Below are 25935 nucleotides of genomic sequence, written 5' to 3'. Positions count from 1 at the left end.
GAGTTACAGGCACTTGGCACAGGCATATTACATGACTGTACAGCCCTATGGCTGTTAACAAGACAGACAAAAAATTCATGCTCATTTTTTCAACTTTAGTTTCAAGGTGCTTAATAATAAAAATTGTGGAAAGCCTCTGAAGGTAATCTATGGGAAAACATACCTGAAATTTTGACTTCCTTTTACCAAATAAGGCTGTGGCCAAGTTTGTCTCTTCATAGTCCCACTAAGTCATCAGTGAATTGGGTTCTTGTTTTATGTTTGATGTCCCTTGAGTGATGCCTTTTGAGCATCTCTGTGGTGCTCAAGGTGTCCTTAAGTGATTGACAGCTCCCGTGCAAAGGCAGTTTAATTCAATTATTCACATGTTTAGGGCCTTCTGCAGTAAGGCTGGGTTGGGGGAGGAGCCACAAAACTGTGTTAAGGGGAGACGCTTACGGTCAGAAATTGAGACTATCTCAAATGCTTGCTCATCTGGGAATTCTATAACTCTTGGAGAAATATTTGGGTGTTGAAACATTTCCCATGTGCTTCTAACTGACCCGATTTTCACCAGAACATATCAAACCAGCTGTGCCTTTTTTTTTTTTTTGGCCAGTCCTGGGCCTTGGACTCAGGGCCTGAGCACTGTCCCTGGCTTCTTCCCGCTCAAGGCTAGCACTCTGCCACTTGAGCCACAGCGCCGCTTCTGGCGGTTTTCTGTATATGTGGTGCTGGGGAATCGAACCTAGGGCTTCATGTATCTGAGGCAGGCACTCTTGCCACTAGGCTATATCCCCAGCCCCCCCCCCCCTTTTTTTTTGTATCAGAAAACAAAACAAGATCTCCAATACTGGTTTACAAACCTGTTTAAATGAAGACCCTGCCGGACACGAGTGGCTCACGCCTGTAATCCTAGCAACTCAAGAGGTTGATCTAAGGATGGTGGTTCGAAACTAGCCCAGACAGGAAAGTGAGTCCATTCAACTCTTATCTCTAATAAACTACTCAGAAAAAGCTGGAAGTGGAGCTGTGGCTCAAGTGGTAGAGCGCTAGCCTTGAGCAAAATGAAGCTCAGGAACAGCCCAAGGCCCTGAGATCAAGCCCCAGGGCTGGCCAAAAAATAAAGAAAAAAAAAATAAGAAGACCCCAAAAGAATGCGCATTTTCTTATAAAGTTTTTGAAGCTGAATGTGTAAGTCAGGGGAAGTCTGTGCTTGGCATGCACAGGGCCTGTGATTTCCAGCACCCTCGCCCCCAATCTTTAAGATTCCAACACTTGACAGAGGGAAGCCCGGGAGGCTGTGTCAGACCTCCTCGTATTCAGTTCTTCGACGTTTGTGCGCAGGTAAGAAGAGACTGTGATCCTGAGTTCACCACCGGCTCCGTGCAATGAATGGTTCCTCAGGGTCCGTTTCCAAGGGAAGCGCGGACCAAGAGGCGGAGCAACTTTCGTAGCATCTGCTGAGTTAAAAACCCCTCGGCGGTGAGCTAGCTAATCACAGGGCGGGAAAGTTTCTATCGCTCGGCTTTTTCACCGCAGCCTTTAATGGGAGACAATTTCCACGACCCGAGCGTGGAAGGCGGACCTGGGGGGGGAGGGGTGGATTGGAGGCCCGAGAGGCGCGGCCGGGAGGGAGCCCGCTGCCCGGAGTGCGGGCGGGCATCACCCCCTCACCCTCACCCGGCCCGGGTTCCCGGCACGCGCGAGGGTCGGGACCCGAGCGGTTCGTTCACGCCGATCGTCCCGCAGTCGCGGCGAGCACCGGCCGGCCCCGTGCAGCGGCCCCGTCCATCAACACGCCCGGCCAAGGCACAGTGACACCCCGCGTGCGAGGTCCCCACGCCGGCCCGGCGGCGGGTCCGGTTTTAAACACCCTTCCACCCACCGCCCGCCCGCCCGCCCCCGGGGGGCGGAACCAGCCGACCGGACTCACGCAGGCCCCGTGCGGGGTCGGGCCAAGCCCGGCGCGCTTCCTCCCGCTCGAGGGTCCGGGTGAGGTGAGGGCGGGGGGGCGGGGGCTTCACCTGCGTTACCCGGACGCGCGATCCCGTGGCGGGCGGCGGCGCGCACGGCGGGAGCGCGGGAGCGGCGGCGCGCACGTGCCGCCGGGAAGGGGCTGCTCGGGCCGCGCCAAGATGGCGGCGGCCGCGGCCGCAGCGGCGACGGTTGGCGGCGGCCGGTGAGGCGGGCGGGGCCGGCGGCGCGGAGGCGGGGTCCCCGGCGAGCCGCCCTGGGAGGCGGGGGCCGTTTCCATAGCGGCGGCAGGAGGTGTCGCGCCGGGGAACTTCCTGGTTCCCGGGCTCGGCTTCGCCGGGATCCTCTGGAAGGGAAACAATGGGGCGGAGGGCACTGCGGTAGCCGCCGCCGCCGCCGCCGCCGCGCCGCCGCGCCGCCGGACCTGCTCGGCCGCCCCGCCCCGCCCGGCCCGCGCCGCCCGCCCCGCAGCCTCCGCCGGCGGGACCGTCCGGAGGTAGGGCCGTTTCCCCCCCGAGGGGCGGCGGGGGGCGGCGGGCGTCTCGGGCCGGGGTGGCCCCCGGGGAGCCGGACGCCGCCATTCCCGGACCGGAGGGGGGGTGGTGAGCTGCGACGGCTCCGGCCCAGCCGGGGGTCCGGGGGCCGGGGCGCGTGCGCGGGGCCCCCCCCTGGGGTCCGCGGGGGTGATTGGCAGGTCGGCGGGGCGGGGGGGGGGCGCGCGGAGCGGGGCGGGGCCCGGCGCCCGCGCGGGGAGGCGGGAAGTTTCGGTCCCCGGGAGTTTCGGGGGGCGCCCCGCGGCTCCCTCCCCGCCCCCCCGGGGTGGGCCGGGCCGCCCGAACGTGCTTCCTCTGAACGGGTCGCCCGGACGTCGGCGGAACTGGGTCTCCCCGGGGCGCCCGGGAGGGTGGTGGGCCGGGCGAGGGCTCCGCCGGGCCCCGGCAAGTCGGGACGCCCGGGCGAAGTTTGCCAACTAGTTTGCGGCTCCCACGGTGGGGAGGTGCGGCGGTCGGCGCGCGCGCGAGCGGCGGCTCGCAGGTGCTCCCGAGCCCGCCGCCGCCGCCCCGCGCACCCCGCCGACACTCGCGCGTGGAAATGGAAGAAAGTTTCAGTAGGTTGCACGTGCCCCCGAAGAACTGGAAAAGCCTCGGTGGAGTTCAGGCCGTCACCAGGCTCTGGGAAAATAAAGTGACATTGCAGGATGGGGGTGGGGAGGGGATGCACCGTGTTGAGTAGCTTGCTTGTTGGAAGACAACGATTCAATCCTTGTATGAAGACAATTACATCTTTGAGGATAATAGTTGCTTTGACTACTTCATAGCTTAGAGAAGTTACCCAGAGTGTTGGAGATCAAGAGAATTTCGGTCAGACTTTAAAAAAACACCTTTCTCAACATCATTTAAATAAGGTTTAATAAGTCAGCACCAGGGGAACAGTAGTTATTTTTACTTAGTAAAATTACCATTTTTAAAGTTTACTATCCTTTTATAATAAGAGTGTAGACATAGTGTGATTTCATTTCTTAAAATGGATGTTGATCCTGTGTTGCAGTCAGACTATAAATCAAAGTACTCAGGTGAAAAATCATTGCTAATAAAGGTAAATGTTAACTTTTAAAGGAAAAACCACAATCCTAATGACAAGTACAGATATGGTGAATTGGCAGAAATGCCTTCGTTGGTTATGTATTTAAAGAATTAGTTGTCATAGAGGCATTCAGAGAAGCATCATTTGCCAGACTTTAGTCTTTGCCCTGAGTTTTTGCACTCCTTTTAATCTAAACTGTGAGGCTCTCCTTGGTACTTGTATCCGATGCCGATATTTTATTACAGAATTTTGTCCTGGGGGTAGATCCTAGTAAGGACGGATTTCTTGGTTAAACCAGCCCGTAAGTAAAAATGCTCCTGGGAACAAAGAGAGATGTTGGTTACAGAGCATTCAGTCTGAGTCTCCAAAGTTAGTCTTTGCCACTGTATCAAATTTCTGTTCCGTTTTGTAGCCAGTAAGAATGGGTGAAAAAGAGGCCAGTAAGTTTAAGTTAGTAGCAAACTGAGAACAATCAGGCTGCTTAAAAGCTGAGGAAGTGCTTGCTTGGGTAGCACATACACTAAGATTGGGAGGATGGGAGATTAGCATGACCTCTGGGCAAACATGACCCTTGACCTTCAGACTCATGAAGTGTTTCACACTCTTCCATATTTTAAAAAGTCTTTCCCTAAAAACAACAGCAACAACAAGCTCATGAATGTTAAGGCAGTCTGAAGCTTTCTCTTTTTGTTTCTAGCCCAGTTCAGACTACTAATTACCAGAAAGTTACAGTTTGTCCCTTCAGCTTGTGGTTTGACAAGCATGTTACTTTCAGAGACTTCATTTAATTGTAAAATCATAATTTCCTTCTTGCAAAGATGCTGAATTTTTACATGGAAGTCAATACAAAAATAATAATTTCAAGGAAAACTGGCTTCTAGCACACCTCCATATAATGGGATTAGAGAGTATAGAGTTGGATTCAGGGACAGTGGGTGGCTCTGTCATTTCTAGGCTGCATGACCTCATGCAAATTACTTTTTTTGAAGCTTTCCCCCATCTGTCTCTTTCTTTCTTTTGTAAAATTGGAGAGCCCTTCTGTGTAGCCCAGGAATTTGTGGCAGGTACCTTGTTTTCAGGAAGTGGATGAGTCCTTTGAAGTACAGTACATGGAGCTCTAAAGCCTAGGTTTTGGAGGTTTGAAGTAATTTGTGAGACTTGAAGGATGGGGAGGAGATAGGTGAAGAGGAGTTGAGGGAGGGTTTGAGAACTTGAACATATACAGAGCCCTGAACTGGGGAGCTTGTCGTGGGTGTTATAGTCACCTCTCTACATCCTACATAAGTAATCACTGTTGATTTTAAGAGAAGGCTCCTGGCACTGTGATCTTATCATCTAATGATGTGACTCAGTTTTCTTTCATAGTCCTTATAGAAAGAATTCATTTGGTTTGGCCCTAACTGCATTAGGCCTGGATATGAGTCTGCACACTTTGCTGCTGACTTACACAAGCCTTGGTTTAACTATTAGTTTTTATAACTATGAAACTGGGATCAAATGTTAATAAAATATTCTTTGATTTATTTATGGGGATTATGATAACAGGATAGTATTTTGATTTCGTTTTTCTTTTTGAGTAGTTTAGACTATCTTATTTAAAATACCTTCTCCACAACTTTGGAGGAGCAATCTATACTAAAATAAAAATATTTAGTATTCAGGTAGTCTCATTCACTTATAGAAAGATCAGCATTCACTCTGAGTTTTATGTCTTGTGAAGTTGGCTCTGAAGAGATTAGTTATCTTGTGATAGAGGTTCACATTGCACCTGTGTCTTGCTGACAGTGATATGAGTAGAAAATCATTATAATTTTATCCTGGAATTTTTCTTGTCAATCAGTAAGAGAATTAAAACTACTGTGAAAGAATTAAAGTTTCTTAATGTATTAACCTTGCAATTAATCATGTTAATGTAGATCAATGATGGCAAATTAATATTTTATTATGGAATTAATGCAATATTTATGAGTTGGCTATCTGGGCTCTTAGTTCTTGTTTCATTTTATTTGGTTTTTGGGTATTTTAATGTCAGCATTTCTACTAAGAAGGCAAAGTAGTTATTAGTAATGAGTCATACAGAAATGGAATAGATATTGAAGCTAAGATTTATAAACACTAGTTATTTGTATGGGTGCTAGAATTGACATGTAACTGACAGAAATGCTGTAAAATTAGTTTTTGAAATTACTTGTCTCACCTGTTTTATGTTTATCTCCTCCACACCAGGTCATACTTTTCCCCAGGCAATGGGGGCTCAAGCTGGTAATCCTCTCAACTCAGGAGGCTGAGAGGATGTTCTCAGTTCGAAGCCAGTGCACGCAGAAAAAGTCCATGAGACTCTTATTTCTAGCTAACCATTTAAAAAGCCAGAAGTGGAGCTGGGACTCAAGTGGTAGACTGTTAGACTTGAGCAAAATAGACTCAGAGACAGTGCCAAGGTCCTGAGTTCAAGCTCCAGGACTGGTATAAAAAAAACAAAAACGTTCCCATTTCCTTCATTCCCCCTTCCTTTTTTTCTTGCTATTCTCTTAGTGTTTGCTTAAAGAATTCAAATATATATTCTTATCAACATATAATACTGAGAATTTTGTCCTTTTCCCAGTGAAAGGTTTTTTTAATTAAAAAAATTTTTTTTCCCAGTCCTGGGGCTTGAACTCAGGGCCTGAGCACTGTCCCTCGCTTCTTTTTGCTCAAGGTTAGCACTCTACCACTTGAACCACAGTGCCATTTCTGACCTTTTCTGTTTATGTGGTGCTGAGGAATCGAACCCAGGATGCATGCTAGGCAAGCACTCTACCACTAAGCCACATTCCCAGCCCATAAAAGGCTTTTTATAAACGTTTATTTCAGTATTCAGTAGACACTATATGGAAAATGAACTATGCAACTTGTTGGCAGGGACAAAGGAGGAAAGGGAAGGAAGGGGTGACATTGTCCAAAAAAAATTGTACTTGTTAGCTGACTTACGAAATGGCAACCCCTCCGTACAGCACCTTAATAATAACAGTAAAAATATATTTTAAAAAGCCATTGAAAAAAAGTAGCTCAGTGGTAAAGCACTCGCCTACGAAGCACAAGGCTATGGGTTTGATCCTCAGCACTGAAAAAGAAAAGACAAGATTTAGTTCAGTAGCTTCCTTCCCTCCATTCCTGGATCCCTCTGATTGTGCATTTTCTTTTCCTTATTCCCTCTTACATCATTGAGCTTCCATCTTGGATAATTTTACTTCCACCTGATGAGTACCATTCTTCTTTGGAGTGGATCTGATATGTCCTAACTTTTAGTTTGAGAGTCTTTATTTCATCTATGTTCTTATATTTTATAAACATACATATAATATATATACATATAAATATACAATAGATGATGTACATGATATATAATGTGATATATATGATATAATATGTGATGGACATAATACTTTACCTTCTATTTTTCACTTCAGAAGTCAGCTTTAGTTTCTTGCTGCTTTTTGTGTGTAGTTTGTTTCATTTTTCAGCTATTTTTAAGATTTTCCTTTTGTCTTAGAATTTTAGATTTCCCCCCTTCTTTTCCCCTTTCTCTTTTCATTTCTCTCTTTCCCCCGTTTTCCTCCCTCTTTCTGGGAGTTCAGTTATAAAATATTTGATCTTTTTACTATAGTCTCTGTGTATTTTGTCTCGTATTTCCCCATGTTTATGCTTCTTTGTTTTGTTCTGGATGTTTTCTTCTAGCCTGTGTACCGGTGTTCACTGGTATCTAATCTGTTTATAAATGTATTCCCTGATATTAACGTTTCTAGAATTTCAGTTTAGTTTTTTTTTCAGATAATGCCACTTTTTAGTTTCTATTTTCCTATCAAAAATGTCAAATTTTGCACTGATTTCATTGGAAAGAGTAAACATGGTAACTCTATCCTGAACTGTGGTAGGTTTTGCCCTTTCCCTCTTTATTTCTCCTTTTGTGTTTGCTTATTTTTGAATGTGTGTTGGTCATTGTGTTTCTAGAAGAGGTTATGTATAGGTTCAAGTAAATGTTTTTCCTTTGCTTTTGCAAAGCACTTGGGATGACATTTATCCAAATTGAGATTTTTTTTTCTCCTAGTCTATGCAAGAGCTGGTTTAGTTTACTTCCAAATCCTTTCTTTTGGGGCTCACTTTTTTAAGGGAGAAGGAAGAGGGGCGGGGGAAGCAGAAGGGTTACGCGAAAGAATGTGAACCCAACAGAAACTTCGTTGCCTTATCACTAGCCTTGAGCTTATGTGAAAGTACAACTTCCACTGCTTGTGATTTTTTTTTTTTTTTTTTTTTTTTTTTTTTTGGGCAGTTGCATGCCTACCAGTTCAAGAGAGAAGGAAAGGACTGGATTTCTTGAAGGGGAGACACAGATTCTGGAGGGCATGTTGGACCATTGTTGGAAAATAGAGTCTGCTCATGGTGGTAGCCTAACACAAGAATATATCAATTTTTTTATGGATTCCACTTTTAATGGTTTTGTTTTTGGCTGCTATAATAAAGCTCTGTGGACATTGTTTTATGTATGTTTTCTTGGGTATTCCTTTCTTGGTTATTCCTTTCTTGGATATTCCTTTTGGATATATTCCTAAGAATGAAATCATTATGTAATGGATAACATATATAGTAGTTATTTAGCAAACTTTTTATCAGAGTTGGTACCAGTTTATATCTCTGGTATTTTTTATTATCTCAGAACTCTGTGTAGTATATATTTTTTTTCTCTCTTTTGGCTAGCTCTTTTGTCTTTAAGCAAGAGTGGGGTGGTCTACAGTACTTGGTTTAGCTTGCTTTTGAGTGCAGGTGCTTCATCTTGTCTTTTATGTAACTTTTCTGTGTTTGTGGTTTACTTTCCCAGCTGACACTAGTTATTGGAAAGTAGGGGTTAAATACCAGTCTAATTGTGAAGTAGAAGGCTCAGTAGTACTAAAGCAGCATTAAAACATGTATTCAGATGGATACTAAGATTGTGTACATTAATTGCTGAAGAGAAACTTTTGAAATTTTGAAAGAAGTTACTTTTTGGAGAGATACTGAGTCCTGTCTGTCCCTTATCAATTTGTATCACATTTTGTTTACTGTTTATACAGTCAGTTTTCATTCTAAGCTCTTTCATCAGCCTTGTTTAGGAAGTATTTTTCTTTAAAAATTTCCTTTAAAGATAATAATTTTGACATCATCTGATAAGAGTATATAAAGAGACTTTACAAATTATGTTGTAGATGAGAACAGAAGTATTTCAGCATAATACATGTGACAACTTTACGCAGTATTTATTTAACCAAAGCAGTATTCTTGCAGAATCCCATGAAAATCCTGAGTGGTAGGCAGGCTGGAAATTTTAACCTTGACTTTATTTACAAAAAAAGAAACTGAGGCTCAGGGAAGCAAAGTGACTTGATCTGAATTCCTGCAGCTGGTTAATAATGGCAGAGCTGTAAAGTGGTTGCATCTAGGACTTATCTTCAGTGGTTTCCTGAGGGACTTATCCTCTACCACTGTCTTGTTGAATTTTCTCTTTTGTGTGTGTGTGGGGCAGCATCCTCTCTTCAACTAAATGTATTGACACCATCAGGCTTAGAAATTTACACATTTTCAGTTAGTTCAGGGCCTTAGGGTGAACTGAAGCCCTTGACTCCCACTTCCTCCAGTTTCCTGTAATACTTGTGTTTGGGTATATGTTGTTAGCCCTAGGATGGAGATAGGACATTTGTCTTCATTTTGTTATCAGAAGCCCATGGAGCAGTTTTTGCATGTTGTACCGCTGTATGTTTGTACATAACACATACATGTTTGATGAATGGCTGAACAACAGATTTTGGTGTTGAGAATCTAACTGGATATTAATTCCTTAATGGTAGGGCTTAGAAATAGGTTTACTTCTCCCTTCCCTTCCCTTCCCCTCCCTACTTCTCCCCTCCCTCCCTTCCCCCCCTTCCCTTCTTCCCCCCTCTCCTCTGTGTGCATGCTGGTGGTGCATCCTGGGCCTGGGGCTTGAACTCAGAGCCTAGGCATTGTCATTTAGCTTTTTTCACTGAAGGCTGGTGCTCTACCACTTGAGTCACACCTCCACTTCTGGCCTTTTGGTGGTTAATTGGACATCAAAGTCTCAGGGACTTTCCTGTAGATGCTGGCTTGGAACCTCAGTCCTCAGATCTAGGATTACAGGTGTGAGCCATTGGTACCTGGCAGTCGGTCTACTTTTGAAAAGTATGCCCTCATGAGGTCTACTGTAGTGTTCATTATAGGTGGCAGCACAGAATTTTAAACTGACTTTTAAAATGGTGTCTGAAAACCAGCCATAGTATGTTCTTTTTTTTTTTTTTTTAGCTCTTATCTATGGAGCTCAGCCATTATGTACAGTTCTGATTATGCTATATGAAGTATATAAGGCGATTATAACATGAGTCGCTTTTGAAAGGCCCCAACTATATAATTGTTATAAAGAAGGATGATGTGGAATGGACATTGTGCCTTCCTAAATGCCTGCAAAGTTGACATCTTGACCAGAGAAAAGCTACTAGAATTTGATAAAGGCCTTTTGGAAACCTTGCTTAAATTCTACTTGTGGAAGGAGAATTTGACCTTATTCTTATTTCATGCTTTATTAACATACATGTGTAAACAGACTGTTGAAACCAAATGATTTCTCCTTTGCGCTGGGCCCATCTCATTCTTTGATCTTATTAGCAGGAAGTATTTTGTTGATTTAGTGAATATGATAAACCTTTTCTCTCTAGCTGTGTCAGAATATCTGCTGTGCTTATACTGGGAAAATAAGTTGTGGGAATTTAGCATTGTGTTTTATAGGTATAAATTGTACAAGGGCATTATTTACGGAAAGCCTAAGAATTGTACAAGTACAGTGGTAAGAATTTGTGTCAATGAATGGCTTCCACATAGCTCTTTAGAATGCCCTCATGTACATAGCAGAACAATAAATTTGAATCTGATTAAGAAGGTACTGGAGGGGCTGGGGATATGGCCTAGTGGCAAGAGTGCCTGCCTTATATACATGAGGCCCTGGGTTCGATTCCCCAGCACCACATATACAGAAAATGGCCAGAAGTGGCGCTGTGGCTCAAGTGGCAGAGTGCTAGCCTTGAGCAAAAAGAAGCCAGGGACAGTGCTCAGGCCCTGAGTCCAAGCCCCAGGACTGGCCAGAAAAAAAAAAAAAAAAAAAGGTACTGGAAATGTTCTATAAATTCCGTGAGATCTGGTCCTTGTTTTGTTCCATGGCTCTGTGTTGTGCCTGTCATACAGCCTGACTTGTATAGATGTTTAGTAAGTTTATTGGATGTATAATAAGTTTATGTATTATCTGTTTTAAATTGAAGATTAGAAAGCAATTTATGTATTGGTTTATGAGCCTTTGAGGAAATAAATACATTTAAACTTAGGTGAGTCTTCATTTCTGATAATCCTTCTTCCTGATTCTGATAAAGTTGTGTAAAGCCTATTTTCAGTATGTATTCATTCCTTGTCATTGAATTTCTTTGGGATATTTTTAGTAGAGGTGCAAGACTATGACAGGTAAATGAACAATTCAGTCAGACCCTTAATATTGGACATAAATGTTTACAGTTTTTTTTTTCATTGACAGTGCCACACTGAAGGAAATTTTCTTTGTGTGTGTGTGGTGGGGGGGATGACAGTCCAACAAATAGCAATTTAGAAAAACAGGCCCTAGGAATTCTAATAGAAAATGAGTTAGGACTCTCCAGCTGCGAAGGTGAGAGGAGGCGCTCCAGTGTCAGACAGCTGTGATCAGACAGCACAAACGCTGCAGCTCCGGGGAGCTAGCTGTTGGACATACGGATAATGTATAATCACAAATCTTTTCACATAAAAGGGTGGAACTGGCTATCACTTGTATTTGCCTTTTACTGTTAAGGAATAAATGAGTCATTACTACTGTTTCTGCATCTTAATTAGGGCCTAAAGATTTAACTGCATTTAACTCCTTTGTGTCTGTATGGTTACACATATTTATGTTCTCATTTATAATAATTTCCTTTGCAATTTTTCCTTTTCATATTGAACGGTAAAATATAAGATTCATACAAAACACTATGTGCAACATGTTGCATAAAGACTAACATAATGATGCCCATCCCATCCCTTCCTCTCAGCTTAAGCTAGTCCCTGGCTAGAAGACCTTTCGTACTTTACTGCCATTGTTCAAATAAAGGATATCATTGTCTCTTTGTAACTGTGAATGCACACTTATAACCAATATGATGAACATAAGTACCTGCCACTAATAGTTGTGAGATTTGTTGGTATACATACATTTGGTTCATTTCACTGCTTCATATTCATATATGAAAAGATAATGCAATTATTCATCCCTCAGGTGGCAATTTTCTGTTTTTTAATATGAAAAATAACATTGCTATGAGGGTTTTTGTATTTTTTCTTTTATTTCTCTTTTCTCCTATTCTTTAAAAGCAGTTTTTTTTTTTTGCAGAGTTAAGAGATTAAACTCCATACCAGGTGAGCACTTTACCACTAAGCTACACCTGTAGCCCCATGAAGAATTTTTGCTCTGTATCCTAGCCCACATGTGAAAGTTACTGTTATCACGCCTCTCTTTTGGTTAGTGTTTGCTTGATAGACATTTCAAATGCTTTTATTTGTAGCCTTTAGTGTTGTAATGATATTAAGTATATTTCTTTTTAAATAGTTTATGGCCAGATTTTTAAATGCAGCTCTTTAACTTGAGATGTTAGTAAATTTCCTTTTAAAGTTACTGCATTTTCTGTTTTAGTCATCTTTGGCTGTAATCCTATGTAACAGCGACAAACTTTCAGTGGCATGTAAGGTAGAATGAGTATCTGCTGACTTTGGGTTTGGAGAAAAGTTGTGCATTGGCTTCAGTTGTATGCCAGGTATCTACTTCTACTGGGACCAGCACCCAGCTGGGCTGTGCATTTCTTAGGGTGCGTGCAGGAGTGCAGGAGAGTGCAGATGAGCTTTTATGTTACTACCTCCAGTTAGAGAGGGTCGTCAGGTTGTTTTTTTTGTTTTTTGTTTTTTTGCCAGTCCTGGGCCTTGGACTCAGGGCCTGAGCACTGTCCCTGGCTTCTTTTTGCTCAAGGCTAGCACTCTGCTACTTGAGCAACAGCACCACTTCTGGCCATTTTCTATATATGTGGTGCTGGGGAATTGAACCCAGGGCTTCGTGTATATGAGGCAAGCTCTCTTGCCACTAGGCCATATTCCCAGCTCTGGGTCCTCAGTTTTGTAACAACAAAGCAGATGACCATTTCCCCAGAGCCCCAAAGTACCTGAAATAGGAGATGAAAGTTCAGTTTGCACAAGTATCCCACTTTACCTTGTATGTGAAATTGTGGATGTAGGACACATTGCATTTTTTGTCTTGGATGGGATGCAAAAAAAAGTGTTTAAGAGAAATCTCATTTTATCTTACGTGTCTACTGCTTAAAAGAACTGATAGATAACCTACTTGAAAAATAGGTTTGGAAAGCTGTTTTTTAATGCTTTAATTAGCATAAAGACTTGAAAAAGTGACCTCAGTTGTAACTTATAAAATGTTTCTAAGAATTCGATCTTAAATTCTAATAAATGGGTTACGTATCTATAAACTGTAAGATGGGGGCATTTATTACTTTAAATGATAAATTTATGAATCCAGTGTTCATAAGTTTTTCTTTTTCTTTCTTTTTTTGTTGGTCTTCCAACTTGAACTCTAAGCCTGGTTCTGTCCCTGATCTTTGTTGCTCAAGGTTTGAGCCATAGTTCCACTTCTGGTTTTCTGGTGGTTAATTGGAGATTAAGAGTCTCACAGACTTTCCTGCTTGGACTGGCTTTGAACTTTGATTCTTACATCTCAGCCTCATGAGTAGCTAGGATTAGAGGTGTGAGCCACCAGCACCTGGCTTGTAAGTTTTCTTATCTTGATATTACTGATATCTTGGTGTTGATGGTACTATTTTAAATGCTGAGAAAACTCTTGATGTTATTTACTTAAATTCTTAGGTTAATTGTTCATTCTACTACTAATAATTATGGGCAGGAATGGGGCATTTTTTAGTACAAAGTGTGGATGTTGTCATTTGGAAAATTTAAGATAAAATTTTGATGTAAACATGAATGAGGAGGAGAGTCCCTGGGTAAAGAGACCAAACTGTGCGAGTATAATTGCAAGTGGACTCCTGGGCCATATGTTAACATTTAATGTACTTAGTGTATTTGAAACATGCACAAGCCTTTCCTTGTCATCATCCAGCATTTTCCAGGTCAGCATGTTCTAAGGAAGGAAAACAAATCCAATAGACTCAATCAAGTGCCATCTTGGTAGTTTTATCATGAGAAACTTTCATCTTGTACTACAAAACAAACATGTGGATTATATGTTGTTCTGGATTTTTCATACAGCTTATTTCCTTAGGATAATTGGGTTATCTGGAAATGGAAGTAACTTACTAGTGCACAGATAAGGAAAAAAAAAACAACAACTGTGGGTTGGCTGTCGAGTGATTATGTGTACAACTTTGATTATATGCCACTGCTAATTATAGTGTACGTTGATGCAGTCTTTTTCATTTTGTTGGTGCATATTTCTCATGTGTATTACATGATGTAAGTAGAGTATATACACGAGGCAAGCTTTTTTTTTTCAAACTTCAAAAGTTTTGCTTTTTAGTATATATTAGTTTTACAAAAGGGGGTTCATTGTGGTATTTCTAAACATGCAAATAATGTATCCCAGCCAGTCTGGCCTCCTCTTTCTACTCTCTTTACTTTCTACCCTCTTAATTAAGCATTATTTCTTTTTTTAAAAAGTGTTACAGCAGAGACTTAGTATTATGTTATTTCCCCAATTGATTCAGAAAATAAAATAACTGGCACTTTTTGTGATCATAGGAAGTGGGTTATTGGTTTAGGAAGGATATTATGCATGTGGTGTAGCACAAGTGTGAATTTTATATCAAATGTGATCTTATCTTACCTGTGGAATTTATATATTAGATATAGGTAGACATTTGTGCATCTGTAGTTGTTTTAAAATACTGTTAGTATTTATACCTCATTTAAATAGTACATTAATCAAGAAAAGGAAGAGCTATAATGTACGTCTTAGTGAAAGGTTGTTTATTAATCTTAGTACAACATGATGCTTTATACTTTTTTGTATATGTGCTGGTATTGGAGCTTGAAGTTAGGGCCTGTGTGCTCTACCACTTTGGACATAGCTTCACTTTTGGCTTTTTGCTGGTTATTAGAGATAAGAGTATCATGGACTTTCCTGCCATGGCCGGTTTTGACCTGCAGTCCTCAGGTTTCAGCCTCCCAAGGAGCCAGAACTACAGGCTTGAGGCACTTGCTTGCTTTATATTCTTGAGTAAAAAAAAGCTACCTAAGAAAGTTATAGTGTAACGTTTTATCACATAGTGTAGTATTTGCCATTACTGGGGTTTGAACTGAATGCCTCATGTTTATTAAGCAGTTGTTCTTACCAGTGAGCCATATCACTAGTCCTGACCTTTGCTCCTTATTTTTGAGATAGGATCTTGTTTCCTGGGTGAATATTTGAAGGAGGTCCACTTCTATGGCAGGCTTCCTGGTAGCTAGGATAACAGGAAGCCACTGTTCCCAGCTCTTAATAGAAAAGGGTCTTTTGAACTTTTTTTCTGCCCAGGCTGGCTTTGAACCACATTCCCAACATTCTCAGACTAAGTAGTGGGGATTAGAGGTGTGAGCCATTAGCACCCCCTTATAAAAATATTTTCAAAGTACTTAGAAAAAAAATGCCTTGAAAGGACTTGTGCCCATATGGTTGGGTAAATGTAGGGTTATTATAGAATGCTTTTTTTTGTTCTTTCCTCTCCACCCCCCCTTTTTTCCATTTATAATGAGAAAGTTCATAGCAGTAACTTTGGTGACCTTTATTTGATGTGATACAAATCATTTATGTGACTGAATGGATCTAACAGATTTGGTACTTTCTGTTACTTAGTTGAGGATATAGTAAGTTTTGGTGGAGAATATCACTAAGTTTCTATATGGTAATACCTTAAATGTGTGCCTTACTTTTTAAGTATCTTGTTTTAGATAAAGGAAGATGTGAATTGAATCATAATATTCTGAAGTTCGATTAGCAATCACATTTAGATTTTATTAAATGATGGGAAAGGATTCTGGGAATAGTAGAAGAATTTTTTAGATTAAATTGTTTCTGTTTCCTTTTAGAACACAGTATTTTAAATATTGACCTTTAGGTAATATAACTTCTTTCTTTCTTGTTTTCAGAATAGGACATGCATTCCTCTGAGAAGCCCTGGACAGTAGATTTTAGCTTAATATTGGATTGGGACAACATACAGAGACATTTCCAGTCATGAGTAAGTGTGCTGCTTTGTTTCATGTGAGCTATCTCAGGAGCATTTGCAGTGTGCTAGTTCTCAAAAGCTATCATTAGATAAATTAGAATTCTGATTACTCCTAAGTATTGTTTGTATTAAAATTAAGGATATACTTTTTGATGTTTTTATTCTAAGAAGTTAGATGTGATAAGGAAACATGTTGTTAGTTTCTTGGTTAATTTAGTTCTGTCATTTGAAAGTTTCTATTGACTAGCCACTTGAAAATGACTCTAGAAATAAGAATTTGGAATATTGGAATTGACTATAATTGAACATAGGAAAGGATCAATCATGTGAAATTTAATTATTGGGTTACAAGTTAATAAATGTAAGCTTCACCAAATAAAACTATCAGTGCCTTTAATGGAACAAAGACAGGTCTATTCTGGACTTAGCCAAATTTAATAAAGATTTTGTTTTCTCAGTGGTAAGAAGAAAGTATATGTAATATTTCCTGTCCATTTTGATACACTTCTGTTTGTAAATAAAATTGGATTTTACTATTTTGTGTTAACTAATTTCTTTCAGAGGATGAGGAAAGAATTGAGTTTTTACTATAGTTGGAGTATTAAAAGAAGGTTTTTTTTTTTTTGTGTGTGTGTGTGTGTGTCAGTACTAGGACTTGAGCTCATGTCTGGGCACTGCCCCTTTGCTTTTCTGCTCAAGGCTAGTACTCCACCACTGAACCACACTGCTTTACTTTTGGCTTTTTAGTGGTTAATTGGAGATAAGAGTCTCAGAGACTTTCCTTGATTGGCTTTGAACTCAGACTCCAAGTAGCTATGATTGATTAAAGGTGTGTTTTGAAGTTCATTTTTTCTGATTATGGAAAGTTTGGGATGGAGTAGAATATGTTAGAGTTTATTTTAATTAGAATATCTTAGAGTTTATTTTTTGTGTGAGTTACTTTCAGTTACCTTAATATGAATTAGGACAGCTCTTCTTCTTCTTTTTTTTTTTTTTTTTTTTTGCCAGTCCTGGGCCTTGGACTCAGGGCCTGAGCATTGTCCCCGACTTCTTTTTTTTGCTCAAGGCTAGCACTCTGCCACTTGAGTCACAGCGCCACTTCTGGCCGTTTTCTGCATATGTAGTGCTGGGGAATCGAACCCAGAGCTTCATGTATACAAGGTAAGCACTCTTGCCACGAGGCCATATTCCCAGCCCAGGACAGCTCTTCTTAACAACTTAATTAATTAATCAGTTGATAAATGAAAACAAATTTCTTATTATTATGAGATCTTTGAATTTCTACTAAGACTATTTCAAGAATTGGACTTTGGGTTTCCAGACTTTCAGTGGGATAACTTTCAGGTTGGTGTAATTTGAATAAACAAGGATAGTTGCTAGGTGCAATCAAATACAGGTTAGGAAAGAAGCAGCCTTTGTTATTTCAGTCGCACTCATGACGTTTTGTGAGAATTCTTACCTAATTTAAACCTCTAGTGAAGGTGGTGATGAGTTTATGATTTTGACTTAAAAATGCTTACATTTTGGAAAGCTAACTTGCTTCTACAATATTAGGGTTCTGTTTGCATGACTGTTAGGGATGTGTGGTTTTGAGGAAAAGTAGCTTTTGCTGTTTATTTTTGAATCAGTGTTTGACGCAGTTGAGCCTTGGGTTGATGGCAAAGGGGAGAGGGGATGATGATATATTAGACACTTAATAGTGTAAACATTTTTACTTTTACATCATGGTGGTTATATTTCATTTGCAATAGTTTTTAATTTATTCTTTTTTTATGTCCACTAGTTTTTTTTTCATTCCTATTTTAATTTTACAGTTATTTTGTTGTTTTGCTGTGCCTTTGTCTCTCTCCCTGATTTCTTTTTCTACATGATGTTTTTTACATGCTTACTTTAAGGTCTTTTTCAGATCAGTTAATAATTTCAAAATGCAGTGATTGTTGATATTGTTGGTGTTTATTTTTAAGAAAACCTACTTCTGTAGCTTTGCAGGCACATTCTGATGGAAATGTTATTTATTTGTTTTTCTTTGTCCTGTGTCTTTATCTCTTCTTTATGATTTTTCTGCTGGCTTAGAGACAAGTACATTTGTAGTTGTTGTCTCTGCCTGGCTTTGGAGTTTCCAGATTAGAATCGGCTTTGTGTTAGTGGGTCAGAGCCCCTGTCCCGTGGTGACATTGGGGACATCACAGATTCTGTCACTGAATCAACTGGCATTAGGTCAGCAACTTCTTGTAAGCTTCGGCTCAGCAGAGTTGGCAGAACCTTTTTTAACCTACTTTATAGTCAAGGAAGAGTGTCACGCCAGGTGCTGGCTCCTGTGTCTGCTTTTTATGGAACACTTGTATTTACACTTAGCCCACAGGATCAAACTCCTGCTGCTTTTTCCTGCTCTGGATCTAGAGTGGCTTGCTTCAGCTGGTCTCACACTTTGTGTTCCTGTTAAGATTTTTTGATTCACAGAAATGTTTAACATGTTTTGGGCATAGTTATGTCAATTTAATGATTTCTCTTTGTACCACATCTGATGAAATATCTATCCTTTCCTTTGTATTTGTTGTAAAGAAAAGGAGCCCCAAAGAATAAAAATGACACTGAGGTTCAATTGTCAATGTTAGAATATCCAAACTTTTTAATCACACTTGAGATACTTCTTTTCCTTCTTCTTTATTGTCAAAGTGAAGTACAGAGGGGTTACAGTTTCACAGGTAAGAAAGTACATTATTTATCTAACTTGTTACTTCCTCCCTGAGATACTTCTTAAAAAATTAGCTTCTGCAAGTTGGGCGCCTGTGGCTCACACCTGTATTCCTAGCTACTTAGGAGGCTGAGATCTGAGGATTGCGGTTAAAAGCCAGCATGGGCAGGAAAGTCCATGAGACTCTTTTTTTTTTTTCAAGTAAAAAGATGGATTTATTGGGGAAATAAAAAGTGAACTGACCAGCCAGTTTCACGGCCCAGTCTTGGGCTGGCTGGCCAGGGCTGCAGCCCAAGCTTGGGAGCTGGGACCATGCACCTCCATGAGACTCTTTATCTCCAGCTAACCACCAGAAAACTGAAAGTGGTGCTGTGGCTCAAGTGATAGAGCACTGAGTTGAAGAGCTCAGGGACAGTGCCCAGGCCCTACAACCGACAAAAACAATAATAATAATTTAAAAAACTAGCTTCTGCATAGTACCTAGTTCCTAGAGCTTTTCCTCTGTCATCTCTCCACATACTATTTTAGTTTATATCATACTTTAATACATTAATGTTACCGCACGATGGAGACTGTACTGCCTGGCAAGTGCAAGCCCTGAGTTCAAAACTCCTGTGTGGCCTATGTAAAAAATGATTCTGTGTTGAGCTTTCATTAAAGTTACTTTATTTTCTTCTGTTTTTCTCTTGCAATCTCCTTGAGGGCAGACACTATTTCTGGCATGTAGGTGTTAAATATTGTACATCTTTGGGACTTGTTAAGTAATATAGTTAGTATGTGTTCGCTATTCTCTGTGTTAGTATTTTGGGATGAAATTTGAGATGCTCCCATGAGAAGTATGGGTGTAAAGATTCAGCATTCCAGGTAGATGGAGCAGTGTGAGAAAGACTTGAAGGTTTGACTGTTGAACAGTGTAGAGCTCAGATATTAAGGGGAGATTATGAGAGAGAAAGCTACAGGATAGGAAGTCAGGCTCTGGTCTTAGGGTCTAGAAGCTTTGACTGTCTTGTAGCCCTTGTGATATTATTAATAAAAGAATTTCAGCATGGGACTGTCTTTTAAGATTTCATTCTGGAAAAAATTACTTAGAAATATGAATATTTTTAATTAGGTATTTTGAAAGGTTGGTTATAAGCCAGGCCTGGTGGTACATGCCTGCAATCCTAGATATTCAGGAGCCAGAGAGATAGCATGCTGGTCTTGGTGGTAGCTTGAGCAAAAGTTAGTGAAACCTTATCTCAAACAAGAAGCTGGAAAGCTAGAAAGCTGGGTGCTAGTGGCTTATGTCTGTAATGTTAGGTACTTTGGAGGATGGTACAGGAGGGGTTGCTGTTTGAGGCCATCCTGGGCAGAAAAATGCACAAGACCTTTTCTCGACCTATAAGCTGAATGCAGCGGGTGCATGCCTGTTATCCTAAACTATGTGGGAGCCTGAGATTGGGAGGATTGCAGCTCTAGGTGAGCCTTGGCAGAATTCCATCTCAGTGGGATGTGGTAGCACATGCCTGTTATCCCAGTAGTGATGGGAAGAGTGAAATAGGTGGATTGTGGTCTAGGTTCTCACCTGAGCAGGAAGTAAGAGCCTGTCTAAAGAACTGTAGAAAACAGGGCTAGAGAAATGGCTCAAGTGGTAGAGTTCATTTGGGGCTCTGGCCAGCCTGGCCTCTGTACTCAGCTGCCCCCGAAGTAGAGGCAATCAGTTCCTTCATCTGCCCGTGGCATAGTAGTTGAGATGCCCTAGCTACAAGACTCAGAGAACTTGTTAAATGCTTTATGATGTCTACCGAGTTTTATTTGAGCTGATAGACATTTTATACAATACTATTTTGTGGAAAATGTATGATATTATTAGATTGGAGTGGATTTCATTCTGGATCGTTAATTTTATTACAATCCATAAAAAGTTTTTGATATTTACAAATAATTTGTTCTTGTTTTTCTGTTTTCACATAGTTTTCAGTATTTAACATTTATTCAATTTGTTTTTTATCAAATAGTACCAAAGAGAAAATGAAGTTGTTACACTCACAATGTGACTATAATTTGAAATGACTTTCTTAGATCTTTCTCTCGCCCCTCCCCCACCCAACTGTCATGGGACTTGAACTCTAGGTCTGGATTCTGTCCTTGAGCTCTTGCTCAGGGCTAGCCACTTTACCACTTTGAGCCGCAGAGCCACTTCTGGTTTTCTGGAGGTTAATTGGAGATAAGAATCTCAGGGACTTTACTGCCCTGACTAGCTTTGAACCGCAATCCTCAGATGTCAGCCTCCTGAGTAGTTAGGATTACAGGCAGGAGCCACCAGCACCCTATCTTAGATCTTTAATGTAAACCATAACAAGAATTCCTGTAAAAGGCAGTGTCAGCTGGGAATGTGGCATAGTGGTAGAGTGCTTGACTAGCATGCATGAAGCCTGGGTTCCATTCCTCAGCACCACATAAACAGAAAAAACTGGAAGTGGTGTTGTGGCTCAAGAGGTAGAGTGCAGTTAATTTTTTTGGCATTTAATTAGAGATTAGAGCCTTACAGACTTTTGTACCTGAACTGGCTTCAAATCTCCATCCTTAGATGTTGGTATCCTGAATGTGTAGGATTACAAGGCTGAGCCACTGACACTGGGCTTTAATTTCTGTATTTTGTTTCATGTTTGTCAGGAAAGCTTTACTCTGTTATTAATTACATGACACATTTCCTAAGAGCCATTTTGATGTTATTTTCTTCTGATGGAACATTCTAGGAGGGAATCTGTTGTGTTGGTGTGTTTGATCTTGCCCTTTGCCCTAAATAATAGAATGCAGCTGGTAGAACATTTTGCAGTCAACTGAGGAAAAGGAATGGTAGTGAATAATTTGACATAATGTATTTATGGCTTTTTAATAGAGTAGGAATAAAGATCTTCATTCACTGGGGAATCATGCTGAAGTAAAGGTTTACTTGAACATTTGTTAGAGCAGATAAGATAGAAGTAATTGACTAGATTACCGCATTCCTTAGTGGCAGTTTAAGTCATAGTAAATAGAAAAATAAGAAGCAAATAATAGACTTTCATACTTAATAAAAATTCTGTCTGAAAAAGTAGTTTACCTACATATGTATTCTGTTTTATGGAAGAGCTGTGTACCTCAGAAGCTGGGTAGAAATTAAAGACAACTTGAATTGCTTTTAAAGTATTGGCTCCTTTATTGGAGCACATCTTTTAGATAAAATAAGCTATACCTTTATTAAGTTAATATTAAGAAAATTTTCTTTCTGCAACACAGGTTTGGGAGCCACTTGTGTTGTTTCTATTTTACTTTTATTATAAACAGTTGAAGTGGCAGTGACCTTGAAAGGAGGCAGCTTTTGGCTTTTATCAAGAGAGATTCCTTTTAGCAGAATTCCTATTTTGAGAAAAATACTTTTGAACAAATATGAAGTATATTTATAGCAGTGTTGGATATAATTGTTTTATAATAATGAAGTAGTTCAGCTATTAATATATAAATTGAGATTATATCACTAAAGTTGGCCTTCTTATAACTTACTGCCTCTTTGTCTTTGTCCTGTTAAATTTTCTTTAGCTAAAAATAGAATAAATGAGCATATCAAGACTATGATCCTCATTAAGTTTGAGATTTATGGGTCATATTAGTTTAATGTGAAGTGTCAGAATACTTAATGGCTATAGTTACGATAATAAAAGTTTAGTAATCTCAGGGTATAGTGAATATTGCAAAAGATAGACAATATTTATGCTGTAAGTTAATTTAAAAATATTTTAGGAGTGTTGGTGTTTGAACTTTTGATTTTAAGGGAGAAAATAGTTTTGCATAAATAAGTTTTTATCTTACTATGAACAGTCCTATATGTATTCTGCTACTGTTTCCGTCTTTGGGGTACACCTGAAAACATAACGTGATCCTTGGTCTTCTAGAGGATTATAACATTAGTGGAGAAGACAGATACTAAGCAATTAGCTCCATATTGTTTCTATAAAAGAGGAACTTCAGAGTCTTCAGGATTAAGGAATCTGTCCTCAGTGAGGTGGGAAGAACTCCTTGACGTACGTGGTCTTTCTCCTTAAGACGCAATGAAGTCTGTTCCCAGCAGAGAGAATGATGTGAAGACCTGGGATTTAGAGACTGAGAGTAAGATTAAGAATCAGGGATAATTCAGTTTGGGAAGAAGCCAGTAGGTTGGAGCTAAAGGCCCTGCTGGTGCCTCCATTTTTTACTGTACTTAATTGCATCTAAATTAGTCTAAAAGATTATGCCCATTTACAGTTGTTCCAATATCTAGTGTGTTAGGATTTCATTTTCATCGTGATTAGCATATTAGGCTTAAAAATAACATTTTAAAATTGTTTCCAGTTATGTGGCTCTATATGCATAAATACCCATTTTCCATTTCTCCCTCCCAAGCCATTGGGTACTCCAGGTACTCCAGTGAGCTAATAAATTGCTTGCCTTTTTTGACACACTTATTCTTTTTATTTATATATAATTCTGTGTTTTTCTTAAATTAATTTTATTGACAAGGTGATGTACAGAGGAGGTATAGTTAAATAATAAGATAGTGAGTACATTTCTTGTCTTATTTGTTACATCCTCCCTCATTTTTCTTTCCCTTCCCTAGTTGAGATAAGCATATATACAGTATCCAATGTACCAAAATCATATACAGTGACCACGGGGGATATGCCAAAGAAAATTTACCTAGTACATTAAACATAACGACAACAATAAAATCCTCCTCTTTCCATCTCTTGGAGTTCATTTTGCTTAGCCTCATCTTATATAATCATATGTACATAGCTGTTGAGCTATTGTGATCTTCTGATAGGTCTATCCTAAACCTTTTTATGTTTATTTAGTAATTGTTTGACCAAAACATGTGGAAATACCATTTGAAAAGAAGTTTGTCATTTTATAGACACGATCTCTACTGATCTCCCTCCCCTTCCCCTAACAACCACATATCAGGGAGCCCATGCGCCTTTGTTCTCTGTGTTCTAGGCTTGTCTCGCTCAACATTATTTGTTCAAGATTTGACCATTTCCCTGCGAATGCCATTATTTTATCATTCCTAATTGCTATGTAGTATTCTATTGTGTACAGGTACCACATTTTTGGATCCATTCATGTGTAGTGGGGCACCTGGGTTGTTTCCATATTTTGGCTATTATGAATTTTGCAGCGATAAACATGGATGTGCAGATGTCTTTGTGGTATCCTGGATCCTGTTGTTCAGGATAGATGCCTAGGAGTGGTATGGCTGGGTCACAGGGTATGTCTACGCTGAGTTTTTTGAGGACCCTTCATATTGTTCTCCAGAGTGGTTGTACTAGTTTACACTCCCACCAACAGTGGAGAAGGATTCCTCTTTCTCCGTATCCCCTCCAGCATTTGTTGTTGCCTGAGTTCAGAGTATAGGCCATTCTAACTGGAGTAAGGTGGTATCTCAGGGTTGTTTTTATTTGCATTTCCTTTGCTGCCAGGGATGTTGAACATTTCCTCATATGTTTCTTTGCCATTTTATTTCTTCTCCTATGAAGTCTCTCTTTAGCTCCTTTGCCCATTTCTTAATTGGTTTACTGGATTTGTAGGGGGTTAGTTTCTTGAGTTCTCTGTAGATGATGGATATTAGGCCTTTGTTGCTGTGCTGGTGAAGATCTTTTCTCATATGGTTGGCTGTCTTTCTAGTTTAATGGCAATGACACACTTATTTTTGATTATCATAATGTCTTCAGGGTCTTCCCATGTAGCCTATGTCACAATTTTCTCCCCCTTTAAGGCTGACTTTACCTGTCCATCTGTCAGTGGACATTTGGATTGCATCTGCCTTTTGGCTGTTGTGAGTAATGATGAGCTGCACAACTGTGTTTTCAAGATCCTGCTTTCAGTTCTTTTGGGGTCTATGCCCATATATATGTAGGATATTTGGGTTATATGCTAGTGCTACTTTTAAATTTGGAAGTTAGTACCATGCTGTTTTCCACAATGACTTCATTATTTTATGTTGTAAAGGATTCCATTTTCTCTATGTCCTTGTCAGCACTTTCTATTTCTTTATTTTTTTATAGCAGCCATCCTAGTGAGGTGTGGTATCTTCTGGTTAGGACCCTCCCTCTCCCCCCCCCTTTTTATTTTCATGCTTTATCTATTTACATTTTCTTTTGTGACTTACTCTTTTATAATAATCTTTGCTTCTAAGGTGATTATTTCAAAAGTTACAGATTTTAACTGTGGGTACTACTTTTGTACTGCTACAGTTTTTTTTTAAGGTCTCCTGGTCCATTTTTAATTTTCTTTTACTTTATTTTCTATGAGTGAAAACATTTAGTTATTGATTGTATGAATATTTGCTTCCCCCCCATGTTAGGATCCAGAATCCTATCCTACTACTAAGCTATCCTCCTCCCCTCCCCCTACTTCCCCTCCCCTTCCTCTTGTGCTGGTCTTAGGGGCTTGAACTCTGGTCCTGGGTGCTAGCATGTCCCTGAGCTTTTTTTGTGCAAGGCTAGTACTCTACCACTTGAGCCGCACCTCAACTTCTGGCTTTTTGTTGGTTAATTGAAGAAAATAGTCTCATTTACTTTCCTGCCAAGGCTGGCTTCAAACTGCAATCCTCACATCTTAGCCTCCTGAGTAGCTAGGATTATAGGCATGAGCCACTGACACCTGGCTCCAGGGTTAACTTTTAAATGAATTATTAGAATTAGCTGATCAAACAGTATTTGGAAAGAATATATTAAATTTTAGATATAGGATTTTAGATACAGAGAAGAGCAGCTTCAAATTTTATTTTTATAATAAATATTGCATTTCACATTGTTGTTTGAAGAGATTGATTTTCAAAATTCTTAAGCAAAGTGATTATATTCTGCCTCTAAACATTCAGTGATAAGACAAAGAAATGAAGTATATTTACTGAGCTATTATTACAATAGGGAATACTAGTTAGACTTGGGCATATAATTCAGTATTCAATAGTCTTATATATTTTCAGGTCACTTGTCATCTAGACTACAGATTATATTTGTCACAAGAAATGTGACCTCATTCATCTACATGTTCTGGGGAAAAAGCAGTGACAGTAGTCTAATTTTAAAGTGTATTTCCAGGAAAACCAAGAAGTTCTCTGAAAAGTAGGTTAAAAAAGACTAAATTATTGCTAGGAACAAAAAGATGCTAGATTGTCATTTCTACTATTGAAAGAATTTATAGACAGTGCACAGTCTTATTTATTGCATAAAAGATACTGATGGGGCTGGGGATATAGCCTAGTGGCAAGAGTGCCTGCCTCGGTATACCCGAGGCCCTAGGTTCGATTCCCCAGCACCACATATACAGAAAACGGCCAGAAGTGGC

The 25935-nt window shown here is 40.2% G+C and overlaps 1 protein-coding gene across 2 annotated transcripts in view; it reads left to right on the top strand.

Moving 5' to 3' along the window:
- Nucleotides 1-2176: 2176 nt before the first annotated feature.
- Usp6nl (USP6 N-terminal like) overlaps nucleotides 2177-25935 on the top strand; it is a 101586-nt gene continuing 77827 nt past the window's right edge. Inside the window, exons 1-2 of one of the 2 annotated variants that reach the window (XM_048367389.1) lie at nucleotides 2177-2452; nucleotides 15811-15902. In XM_048367389.1, the coding sequence (XP_048223346.1) occupies nucleotides 15899-15902 (4 nt within the window). In that variant the 5' untranslated portion in view covers nucleotides 2177-2452; nucleotides 15811-15898. Of the gene's footprint in view, nucleotides 2453-3530; nucleotides 3553-15810; nucleotides 15903-25935 lie in introns of those variants that run through there. The other variant, XM_048367390.1, reaches the window with a different exon arrangement.

The sequence above is a fragment of the Perognathus longimembris genome, chromosome 18 (assembly GCF_023159225.1).
Source record: "Perognathus longimembris pacificus isolate PPM17 chromosome 18, ASM2315922v1, whole genome shotgun sequence".
NCBI lineage: Eukaryota > Metazoa > Chordata > Mammalia > Rodentia > Heteromyidae > Perognathus > Perognathus longimembris.
This window is presented reverse-complemented; position numbering and strand designations above follow the sequence as displayed.